Raw genomic sequence first — 13,113 nt, forward strand, 5'->3', positions numbered from 1 at the left:
CAGGAATGCTGAACATACTCTTCAGTAAAAAGTCAAAATATTTGACTTTTTATTTACTTCCTTACGCATTTATTGTCACATATTATCCTTTCCAATAGCTCTCCAAATGCCAGGACAGTTCTGGTTGACATTGATTATTATCTTCATTATTTCTTTGGTGCTGGGTTTTTGGGGTTGGGGTTGTTGGGTTTTTTTTTCCTTCGTCCGGGTGGGTGCACATACTGAGATTTGACTTTTTTATGGGAACTCTGTGTTGGGAAAATTAACAATTTTTTTTAACTGTAGCCATTTGATTTATTTGATTTACCCACTTTCTACTTCTTAATGTTTCTAGAACATACAGCAATATTGTAGAAATGCTGAAGTTCTAGGAACCTTTCAGGAAACACAGAAGTTGACATAAGAACCAGGCTTGCTCTATGTGTAAAAATAAATTGAAAGAGGACAATTCATTAAATCAGCACTTGGCATGTTTTTCTTTGATCTTTCTCCAGAGCTTGCTGTGCAATAAATGCAGTATTCCTCTTTAAGGAGGGAAGCAAATAGTTTTTCCTACAGAAGACTGTACAGTTGGGGAGAAAAATACTCAATTTTTAAATTAATCACTCCCTGCATTTTAGAAAGTAGAAGACAAACTATATGTTAGAAATAGAAAGTACTTTTTTTGGGTGTGAAACTGTGTGATATGGTTTTCCAATTCTTTAATGTCTTTTCAGAATGAACTATGGGTAAGTCTGTAATTTAAGGGTGTTTATGGTATCTCTGTGTTGAAAATCAAAATGTCAGATGGAGAGACATTCTATTTTTGTTCAATTAATATCAGAGCGCATTACATCAAAGCAGTAAACTCCTCTTGTAGCAACAGATGCAGCAACCCTACAGCCTATTTTCTCTCTTGTTACATTAGTGTTTAATTAAAGAAAACAACTAGTTGGAGGCAGTTACTTTCTGTGAAATGTAATGAAGATTTATTTTGTAAGTGACCTTCACTGTATTAGCTGAATCGGTAATCAGTAAAATTAATAGAATAATCAAATTATATACAAACTCATAAATCACCGTGAATATGCTGTCAAAAATTCTGCTTTTAATATGTCCTATTGTTTCACTGCTGTATTAAAAATTACAACTGCTGATTCCTTGCCTTGATGGGAACTGAAATGGCATTTAAAGGCTGTGTATGATGGAGGGCTACCAGGCCAAAAATTTTCACAACTGTTAATTTAGCTATAATATGATTTGATGTCACCAGGGCAAAGTTGAAGTTGAGTACAGTGTTGTTGCTATCTTTCAGCAAAACTTGAATTATTGGTATAGGCAGTCGCCAGTTAATTAGAGTAATATCAGTTTAAATGTCTGTCATTTAGGGTTAATGGTATCAAAGAGTTGCCTTGTACTTGAAGTACAGTCAAATCGTCTTGAATAGCCCATTGTATGAAAGTAATGTTAGCACAGTGATTTTACTTTGTCATAAATTATTGGGATGCCATTTAGTTTAATATTTCAATTCCTGTATTTAAATAATTTCGGCAAGTTCTTCCTAATTGTGTCATTTTTCATGCTAAGCTGTTTTAGTAGGTATTTTGGCTCTTTGTAATTGTTTTACACAACACAATCAAAATTCCTTTCCATTTTCATTTAAAAAGAGAAGTTTTTCGCATGCCCTTCCCCACTGGATAGCAGGCTACTCTTGAAAATAAGCAATTCACATTTTTGCGCAGCCAAGCAGCAAAGTTCTTTCAAAGCACGCTAGAAAAATAAAGTGCATATATCAAAAAGCCCTTGACTGTGGTTGAAGTCAAAGGAAAAATATAATTTATAGTTTTTAACAAAAGAATCTTAGTTCTAGTTAGGTTAATAGTGCTATTCTTTTACACAACATATGAAGTAAATTCATCTGAGTTGATTTGAAAGATCCTAATACATGCTTTGTCAGGCAAGAAGCCATTGATTGCAGCATTAGAGATAATAAGCTCAAGGCTCTATAATAAGCCTTCAGTGGATGTTTAACCTTTGTGTCATCTTCAGCAATCTCCAGACAACCAAGGTTGGGGTTCCACATGGTGTAAGGTCTCCCTGCTTTTGCACGGGTAGTAGAGGTATTTCTAGGGAACTGGATCTTCTGATTCAGCCAGCAGTGACATTTCCTTAGCCTGCTACCTTTTGGAGTACACAGCCAGCAGTGATATCGCTGACATTTCCTTAGCCTGCTACCTTTTGGAGTACAGCTCAGAAGAGATGTGAGTTGGTAACACGCCTCAGCCGTTTGCCGTGCTGTGTTGTTCATGTGGCTTAAAAGGCATTGCGGTACTGTCTTTGAACTGTCTAGTATGACTTTGGAATGCCAATACGGATTCCGTTTTAGGAAGTCAGGTTTACAAAATGAAAGGTTTATTTTCAAGTTCATAATCTATGAACAGATACCTAAAGCTCTTTAATTTAAAAAAAAAAAAAAAAAAAAACCAAACCCCCCCCCCCCAAAAAAAACTAAAAAACAAAAACAAACAAAAAACCCCAAGCAAACAAAAAAACACAAAAAAAAGAAAATCTGTTTGTAAACCAGGGAAATCCTGCTATCGTCCCAGAAATCTGGGAGAACTATGTTCCACCAAACCAGCCTGCCTTTCCCATACTGATGTTTTGCTGTGGCTAGTCTGATGCCTAGCTAATAATGCTAGGCAGGTATTACAGATAGAGTCACACTAATCTGTTAAATCACACTGTAAACTTACCAAAAGACAGAACTACACATTCTTATTTTAAATACAATACCTGGGCAGACTTTGTTAATGAAATGGCAGGTGTAATTCCTAATTTTTATGCCCTCCCAGTTTCATCTCTGTCCTCCTGTCTGTGAGCTGAACATCTAATGGGTGGGTCACACTAAACCTCAGCTGAGTAACAGGAACTCAGAAAACTCACAGGATCCTCCTCCGGCGTGGTAAAATGGAACAGTGTGCCACTGTATTGAATGTGCTACAGACTGGTTTATGATTTACTTATAAGAGGCTATTTACTTTTGCAAAATAGGGATCACAAGAACACCACAGGTGTATTTAACTTTTAGGACAAAGGAAGAATTGTCAAATGTCACTTGATAGCATTTGCATTGTCTGTTCTTTCTCTTCAGCATACGTGAGAAGAGGTCAGTGATAGCTGACTGATCTGAATGAACCACTGGAGATTGTTAAATAACTAAATAAATAAAGAAAAAATACATTGAAGATTCCCAAGATAGCTTAGACATTGCAAACAGTCCAAACCTGAAATTGTATTGTGAGGGATCAGGTACACCTCCCCCATCTTTTTTTCTTTACCATTTTCCACTGAGTAATTTCTATGCTGACTGGGAATTTTAAAGAGAAAGATTATTTCTTTTTTAACATAATGTGCCTTTTGTCACACCAAGTTCTAGAGACCTTCATCCTCTGGATTTTGTATTATTATAATAATAATGCCCCTGAAATAATCCACTGTAAACAAAACACTGACTGAAGTTTATCTTAATTCACATTTAACTATGAAGCTTTGTCTTTGAGAATCTCTAACATGTATTCTTTTTCCGTAACATCATGAATTTCTCTGCATTATAGTGCTCTCACAGAACGTTTAAAGAGGTTTGATTTTTTTTAACATAGAGCAGAAAGACTTGCTTGTACTTGCTTGTCAGCATTGAAGAATGTGGGCTTATATTAAAATCTTTCAGGAACTAGAATTAAAAGAAAAGTTAAAACTAGTGATATGACAGTAATTTCAATGTTCATGTGGGTCCAGTAAAAATTTCAGGCATCACTTGCAGAAACTAAACCTTCATTTTTTGTGAATTGATTTACCTTGTCACATCAAATCAACAGGAAAGTGATCCCCAGAGATTAAGCCTGTCTTTTGGCAGATACAGGAAGTTAGGATGTGGGGATTAACTTGGGATTGTGTTTATCACCAGAGCAACTGAACTTTTACTGTGAAGCTTTACAGCACAGCAGTCTCAGACTTTGTGAATAGGACAGATTCATCTGGTGAAGAGTTTTAGTTAGAGATCTCTTCAAGGGGGTGATAAAACAGCATGGCTAGTGATGAAATTTTGCAGTGGGCTGACTTCACATTGAGTCCCCATATTTAAATGTCATAATACAGTTTCTTTCAATTCTAAGTTTTTTTTAGAGTTTAGAAACAGATGAGTTGTGATACTGGCTTAACGTTTGGGTGGCATAATTTTCTTTGGTTTAGGTATTGGGTTTTGTTCGTAAGTGGAAGACTGCTAAATAGCTTAGTATACTTCAGCTTTTGAAAAACTGACCTGTGAAGCTGGTTCCTGTTTTTATTTAGGAAATTTTCCTGTCGTGAGTCCATGCACAGACTCTCTTACGCGGCTACATCATAACATAGGCAGAACCTGGAGGAATTAGTTTTATAAGAGGTCTTGTAAGATTGTCAGAAATCTTCATTCTGTTGGGCACTTGTTAATGCCATCAGAATTTGAGCTACTTGTAGTCAATGAAGTTCCCACAGTAATGTTTTGTAAGAGTAGAGAAATAACTTCAGAATCAACACTTAGAATTCCAGGTGGAGGTTGGTATGGTTATCCTGTGTTCTTACATTTCTGTTCTACACCATGTGCCATGTAGCGTGGTCAGAATATCAGTGGATATTCCATGCATCTTCAGTAAACAGGTACTTTTCCATCCTGAATGGCTGAAGATGGTAACAGAGAATGAGTGCTTAAGCTAATGTAGCAATTTAGGGGACCAAGATTAATCCAAATACAAAAAAAAGCTAACAACATATCCTGTACAAAAGCTCTGTGACGTGCTTTATTTAGATTGTTTTTTGATTGTCTGATCCAGAGATAGACATATCATTAAAAATGTACTACACCGTGCACGGTGCTTTGCCTTGCTTATGACACACACTCACATTGATTACAATTAGTCGTGATAGGAGTAACCTTTATTTTTTCCTAATGTGTTTCTAGGATGTGTGCTGTATTTGGTGGTATCTATTGTCTTCGCCATTCTGTGCAGTGCCTTGTAGTGGACAAAGAATCTGGACGGTAAGGGTAATATAAGTAACCTTCTGTTTATATACAAAATACAGATGAAAAATGTGTTAAGTCAATTTAAAAAAAAATGATTCTTCAAAGATCCTCCTTGGTATTAATAACACATCAACCTTGATTAAAAGTAATTTGTGTATAGGTCCTCCAGAACAAGGAAAGTGGGTCTAGAATATAGAAACTAAATTAATTTCCCTGTGATATTACTACAGCTCCTGATCACCCAAGCTTGGAAGACAAATCATTTCAGCTGCCGGGGGGCTGGTGATGAGTGATGTTAGTTTTCCTTGTGGCCTTACCTACTCTAATTGATTTTCATCAGATGACAACAAAGCCCTCTGTTATTGCATTTTTAAAAATGGAGCTCACCTAAAGACTCATCAGATTAATCTTTGCTGATAATGCATGTCACTCTAAGAGAAAAGACTTTAATGAGTTTTTAGGTAGATTGTTGTCATAAACTATGCTGCCCTCTTATCCTAGGATAAATTCTTTTACAGCAATATCAGGCCTGTAGGCAAGTTTTTAAAGTTGAGCTAAGAAAAATCAACCCATAGTTTTTTCCGTAGTGGCATTTTTCACACCTCTGCAAATTGTCATGGTTTCTGTTATACACATTCTATCAGTTATTAGCCTAACCGCAGACTTGGGCTCTCTTAAGAGTCTGTTTTCAGCTTAGTTTCTGTAATTGAAAAGTTCAAAACGGTCTGTAGAAAATTTTGAAAATTAAGCTAGAAAATGTGTAGTAATATTTTATTAGGAAAATTAGTAGTTAAATGATCAGTGCAACGTGCTTACTTTCCAGTTGCACTGCACATTTGATTCTCTGAGCATGGTACTTGTAGCTAGATTTGTCATGACATGGTCAAGTAGCATCTTTTTTCCTAAAAGTCTATAAGCAACAGATTTTATCTTTCTGCCAGTTCCTGAAGGTTCTGAAGTTCATTGCATAGTTTTGGACTTTGAGATGCAAAAGTGATAGTATTTCATCATGCATGGTGTTGTCTTAAGTGCATGATTCATATGCAGATGAAATTACGCCCCTTTCATAAATTGTAGGGGTTTTTAACACTAATATTTGAAGTTTTACTATAGGGAGCTTTATCTTCCAGTAATGTTTAAATAGTTAACTTGCTCTTTCAGAGGGACAAGACTCCTAGTTATTAGCAACTTCCAAATACTGCTCTATGGAGATCTTCACTGGTCAGTGGTGCTTGTTGTTCCAGTTTCCAGCTTCTTTTGCACAGTCTGAAGACCTTTGAAATTAATGTTTTCTTCATTAAGGTTATATATATTCCAAAAAAGGTGGAGTGCTGCTTTTCCTTTAACCTGCTTTTATGTTTTGGATCTAGTAAGTTCCTCAGGGTTCCTTGATAGGTTTCAAGTGTCTTTTTTTGGCTATTAGGCTGCTTTAGTGGTTCACTTACGTCATTTTCACTTAAAACTGAAGGATAGATTTTTGAGGTGCGCAATTAGTGAAATATTTTTACCAGACTTCACCAGACTTTCATTATTCAAAAAACACTGATCTTTTAATAATGCCATTATCTGATGCTGAATGTGAAGCAGTACAACACATCCAGCTTCCCAAGTCTAGTCACCGGCTTCTCTCAGAGCCGCCTGCCTGCTGCTGGTGTCTCCCATAGTTTCAAAGCAGATATTTTACCAAGTAGCATTTCTACATCAAAAGAAAAGTAAGCAAAAAAAAATGTATAGAAGAGAGGACGTGTCAGACTTTGAAATGATTAATATAATGCAGCCTAGGTCAAAATAGGTTTTTTTTAAAAAGTATTTTCAGCAATGAAAATGATTACATAATGGCTTTTTTTTCTAATAATTTTTAAAAATTTCAAACATCCTTTTCATTTTAGCAAAAATGTCACTCAGAAAGCTGAGTTTCTTTGACCAAGGTGTATGCTTTTATTAAGTTTATTATTTTCTCTAGATTTTCTTTTCTCTCTCCTGAATGCAGTACTGCTTTTACTTGCTAAGTCTTTTCCTTAGAAAGTTACTTAGCAAGCTGTCCAGTTTGTTGCTAAGATCATCACTATTTCCTTCCCTTCTTTTTCTTTCTTCATGTTCTCTCTTTCCTTACTGTGTGTCCCCTTCCTGCAGCAGCTCTGGTTTCCTCTTGACTTTGGGCTGCAGTGTTTTGCCTAATAAAAATCAGCTATCAAATTGTTAATGAGGGTATTTATGAGTTACTGAGCTTTTGAGTCAACAGGCCATTAATAGTAACTGGTAACAGACAAACTCATATCTCGTTGTCACTACAGCTGTCTCTCTGGTTTCAGAGGCAGCTTATCTTGGTTACAAATAGGTTAAACTCACAACAGCAGAAATTTAGTCAAATTGTGCATATACTGTATTACAAGCGTCCTCCATAGGCTCCCAGACTTCATTAGGATCCTAATGCCATTATTTTTTCACTGTTTTTAATATTCCTGCTTTAGTACATATAAGGAAAATTTATACTTACAGCTCCAGCCTTGTTTTTCTTCTCAAACTTTTTGTTGATAGTTTAGAGTTTAATTTGAAGTCCCTAAATATCACCAAAGTTTATTCCAACTCCTTTCTAGATGTTGCTAACAAAACAAGAAAACTAGGAACCCATTCAATATCTAGTGCAATTGCCTTTTCACTTTTTTACTACCCATAACTATATACAGAGAACAGTAGATTTCATCCCCAACTATACAGTTACTTTTATTACGTTACTATAGCCCTTTTTATAGTTTAGGAAAATAAGATTCAGGGAAGACAGTGTGAAAGTACAGAGACTTTCAGACATACCTATTTTAAGGTTTTGGTAATCCACTTGAAAATTTCTAATTTTTACATGTTGTATCAGATTAGGCCTGCCGTTGCAATATGCATGCAGAACATCCCGCGTTCTTGATAGAACTCTGATGCTCTGTTAGAAAATAAAAACCACATCATATTCCTTAGGTTAAGGAAAAACCACATTGAATGTTTGCATGATAATTTTTTTCTTTTTGTTGTTTATTTTCTTCATGTTTTTCTAGGTCACTTTTTATATAAGTATTTTAAATTACATGGATTGCATTAATAATAATGGTGGGCATTTAATGTTAATCACACTTTACATATGTTTCCAATTACATAATTCTGTCTCAAAAATGAAAAGATGTGATAAATGGAAATTTATATGTCTGTAATAAAAAGATATAGCAAACACATAGTAATTTACATATCTTTCTTGAAATATTGCATACTGGCTTTGTCAGTGCTGGTAAGTCCATTTCAAGGATGTCGCCCTTAGTCCATTAGTTTGGATAATGAGCCCTATAAAGTACATTTATAACTCGTGGCACTGCAAGGAGATGGATTCTAATTTTCATCCTTTTATCTAGACACATTGAAAGAAGGTCAATGGAGGGTTCGGTATGATTCATTGTCCCAACACATATCAGATGACAGAGACCTGATAATGTCAGTGCATAAGTGTTTTCCATATTTGGAAGCAGGACTTGAAAGAAATTTTCTCAGCATCATCCTTTGAAGTAAAGTGGAGACTGAAATTAAAAGTGCTATCTCTTTTTCTGTTTAAAATCTTATCACACATATGACCTGATAGCTATTCCTGAACAAAGGAGAGGAAACAACACTTAGCAGGAACATAAAAAGCGTGTAGTTGCTTTTGCTGGCTTTGAGTGATGCAACATGACATTTAATCAACCTTTCCCCTTCTGTAATGTTTAGGGGGGTGGCAGGGGAAATTGTTTCATAAACAATAAGAAAGGTTATAATTAGAAATGAACTGTAGCAGCTCGACTTCCTTGTTTATTTGCCGTATTCAAATGAGTGCTTGAGAATGAAATCAGTTAGGTTAACATTAAGAAAAAAGTTCTTGAAGTTGCAAGTGAAACACATGTTGAACAGAACGTGATGGAAACTGTATGAAGACTACGGCACGTTTGAAGTTAAACAATGCTTGTATCATTAGACTTTTAATTACCTTTTTCAAGTTATCTGTTGAATTTGAATATAAGTTTATGTGTAGTATCCAGATTCTTATGAAATCAGCATTACAAGTTAGTCTTATAAAAATGTGCTTAATTGTCATTAACCTCTTCCATATTTAAATAAGCTTTGTGTGTACCCTTTTTCAATTCTCATTTCAGACTACAGAAGCAACTGCTTTACTAAAGCTAGTGGCAGCTGATTGCTATTACTTATTTAGGTTTGGTTCTTATCTTCTCTAGTTTTATAGATCGTTTTGATCACAGAAGCTAATGAATAACTTGAGGTTACAGAAGTGCTGTTTATTCATAAGGCATAACTTGCATGTCAGATACTTACTGACACAGGAGTAACATTGTGCTATGATAAAACACATTTAAGTCTGTAAAGGATCTGTGTTAGGCAACCTTTTGTTTCTTTTGATGTTTTCAAGTGCACGCATGTGTGTGTAAAAGCGTGTGAGAGAATTTACTGGTTTGAATCCTGTATATTAAATCAACTGAATCATTGAGATGCTCAGTCAGAAGAATTTAATTTAAAAAAAATATGGTAACTTTCATATGCCAAGTGAAAGTTAAGTAAAGCTAACTCGCTTTATTTATTTATACAGTAAGTGTTCTGTTATTGTAGAAAACCTTAAAATCTTGCTTTAGAAATGAGCATTGAGTCTTAAAGATCCTTAGGATATGGAAACAAGCTATAAAGAAATAAACTGTAGTGCACGTATTTTGCTTGCACTTCAGATAGGAAAAGCATTCAGACAGGTCCTCTATAAACCTGTAGGGGTTTCTAAAAATGTTTGTGACGTCTTGATTTGAGGAAAATATGTACAGTTAAATAGAACACAGATCATGGCATAGAGGAATCAGCAGAAGTTGTTTTTAGTTAGTGTCTGTATGGGGCCTCCTTTTAATTTTTCATAAATGTGATTTGGTTTCATATATGTCATGTATGTCTGAAGTTTGTTCTTTCAGAGATTTTTCCCCAGTAAAATCTGAAATTTGTATCCTGTTCTCATTTAAGCTCTCTGAATTGTTTCTTTCCTGTGATTTGCATTTCTGCCCCATTTATGAGTGTTAGTCTGTTGTATTACACGTGACTCTCTTTGTAACAGTGTCTTGACTTAATTATTCTCATTTTGTTTTGACCTGCTTGCATTCTGAAAGATTTGGGGCGGAAGTGTCTGTTTTGGGTTTTTTCTTCTTTTTTTTTTCTTTTTTTAAACTTTTTCAAGTATTGCCTGAGGCAGAGGAATACTTGTTTGTGTTAGAATTTGTATACATTCAAAGGTATCTATCAAAAACGTTTACGTTGCTCTTAAGGCAATGTGACTTAGTTAATCCTTTTCTGTGTAACTTAGAGATAAATGGTATATTTAGTCACAACTATAGAAGCTCAGAAAAGTTCTCTTGGACCAGTCTGATGCACCCATTTCTCAGGGTTTTTTTCCTTACATCTCTTAAATTAATTTGTCATTTCATTTGTCAAGTATTATTGTCAAAATAAACTTGTCTTTGGTAAAGGTTGCTGGCTGGGGAAAAATAGCACTGTGGTAGGGTAGCACCTACAAAATAATTCACATTATTTTCCATGTATCATGAGGTAAAAAAACACATGCCATTTTCATGTACAATCAAGTGCCAGTGGTATTAGCTTATATTTAGCTTTCCTTATAAAGTGACGGATTTATTAATGTTCTGATATCATGATTTAGAATAGCATTGCATGTAAAAAATAGTGTATACCAGGTAGAACGAATAACTCTGAGATTTAGTGACCAATTTCAGTTGAGTTGGTTTAGGAGTTCACATGTTAAAGAAACGTGTAGCTAACTGATTTGAAAGATATAACCGATGTGCTAAATAACTCAATTTTGAAAACTTATACATGGTTTTGTTACCTTTTGTCTAAATTTCTTATTTTGTTTTTTTTTTTTAACAGGTGCAAAGCTGTTGTGGATCACTTTGGGCAAAGAATAAGCGCTAACTATTTTATTGTGGAAGATAGTTACCTTTCAGAGAGCATATGCAAAAATGTGTGTTACAGGTATGTAGTGAAACAGTAAAAATAGTAAATGACTTTAAATAATAGTAGATCAAGTACCCTGCAAGTTAAATTTAAGAGATTGTTGTCTCCTGCTTTACCTTTGCAGTACAGCTTAGTTCTGTGCATAGTTTTTCTCTTCTTCTATATACTTGAGGGCATACTGTATACTTTCTATGTTTAAATTTTCTTAAATTGTCCTCTAAATCATATTCCCCTTCTCCTTATAAAAACGTCCCATAGCTCTAAGTGCGTTAGGGGTTTCATATTTGTTAAAGAGCATTTGGAAGGTGGAGATGCCTATTGCTGTTCTTGCTTTAAATTTGTTCAGGTTTAGAAAAGTATTAAAAATAATCATTGTTTTCTCTGATTTTTATTGTTCTTGCCAAAAGCATTGGACATCTACTGCCTTTGTCTTCAAAATATTGCAGATGAGATACTAGCCAAAATACAGGAGCGGATCAACGCAGAAATAATCATAGGCCGTGGAGGATTAGAAACTTCATTAAGTCCATTCTGGTGTATTTCCCCTTAATCCAAAGTGTGCTATGCTGTTTGGAACATAAAAGTCCTGTAACATGCTACTACTAATCACGATCAAATAAACAAAATAATTTTTAAAAAATCAGTAGGATATTCAAGCTATTTTGTACAACAGCCCTGGCTCATTTGTTCATCATCTATTCTGGTCATTGAATATACTCCATTAGTGTTCCAGACGTGGTCCTACTTCAGCAACAGGCAAAATATCCCACTAACAGTCATATTAATAAAGATTGTATGTTTAAATAGCCTTCCCACAGTATTATGTTTAGCTAGGTATGGCCAAAACTATGAGTCCAATTTGCTATTTTATACATTTCTGTGAAATGCCATAATTGCTTTATTTAATTGTAGGCAGATCTCCAGAGCAGTGCTGATTACAGATCAGTCTGTGCTAAACACAGATGCAGAGCAGCAGGTATGTATCAATCTTGTATTGCTTATCTCTTTATGAATTGTATGCATTAATATTTAGTTGTTGGTAGGAATTAATTCACGCTTTTGTTTCTGCTTGAATCCAGCCTTTTAGTCAGTGCTGTCTACTGATAATTGTTTAATTCATCGGTCTCTATAAGACTATTAGGAATTTTGTTTTATTTTAGTTCAGTGACTTGGGTTTCCCTGTTTGGTTGGCACTATATTAATTAACAGAGTTTCTAAACTGCTGTCTTTGAGGTAGTTAATTTTGCTTGCTTTTTAATAAATCATTACCCTTAGTATTCTGCTGTTAATTATTTATCTTGTCTAGGCTTTTTTTTAAAGTTATTTTGGTTTTTTTAATGTTTCTGCTTCATCTGCCTTTTGCAGACCTTAATTTTAAAGGGTATTAATCTGTGTTAAGTGTTTCTTCTGTACACTTCCTGTATTCTCACAGGTTAAATAGGATCTACAAAATAAGAACATATATGACAGAGACGTCTCTTCTTCCTAAGTCTCTGCTACTAGCAGTCCTGTGTTAAAGTACTTCAGTCACTCATCAAACAGCACCCTGCCCAGTGTTCAAAAATGATTTTGCAGTCTCTTGACAACAGAGTTTCTGATCTGTCATCCTTTTGGAAGGCACTGTGATATGAGGTTTTCTTTCTGTTGTGCTGCTGCAGACATTCCTAACAAACATGGCCTTACTGACTTTGGTAGGAATTCTTGAGTGCTCAAATTCTGCAGGACTGATTGCACAAATTGTTACTAATAAACCAGAAAACAAAATTGGATCAATGTCTGCAGTTATTTTTCACCTTTACTCAGAATTGTGTCAGTTGCCTCATCCTCCATGTTATTCTGCTTTAATGTAAGTTGTTCTTTCTGCTTGATAGGTTTCCATATTGACAGTGCCTCCAGTAGATGTAGGAAAACCAGCAGTTTGCGTCATTGAGTTGTGTTCCTCAACCATGACATGCATGAAGGACACTTGTAAGTGCAGTGTATATGTAATCTTAACTATATTTTTCCCTTTGACTCTACCAACTCTGAAACAAAATTTAAAATATGTG

General features: G+C 35.0%; 1 protein-coding gene across 3 annotated transcripts in view; it reads left to right on the forward strand.

Annotated features, from left to right (window-relative positions):
- Window positions 1-13,113, forward strand: part of CHM (CHM Rab escort protein) — a 49,832-nt gene that overhangs the window by 14,391 nt on the left and 22,328 nt on the right. For all 3 annotated transcript variants that reach the window (XR_004842585.1, XM_035898835.1, XM_035898830.1), the window contains exons 5-8: window positions 4,973-5,050; window positions 10,979-11,083; window positions 11,978-12,041; window positions 12,937-13,033. Coding sequence is in view for 2 of the 3 variants with exons in the window: in XM_035898835.1 (XP_035754728.1) it covers window positions 4,973-5,050; window positions 10,979-11,083; window positions 11,978-12,041; window positions 12,937-13,033 (344 nt within the window). In the remaining variant the exon portion in view is untranslated. The remainder of the gene's footprint in view (window positions 1-4,972; window positions 5,051-10,978; window positions 11,084-11,977; window positions 12,042-12,936; window positions 13,034-13,113) is intronic.

This window comes from Egretta garzetta, unplaced genomic scaffold, assembly GCF_000687185.1.
Source record: "Egretta garzetta isolate BGI_Z169 unplaced genomic scaffold, ASM68718v1 scaffold220, whole genome shotgun sequence".
NCBI classification, from domain to species: Eukaryota; Metazoa; Chordata; class Aves; order Pelecaniformes; family Ardeidae; genus Egretta; species Egretta garzetta.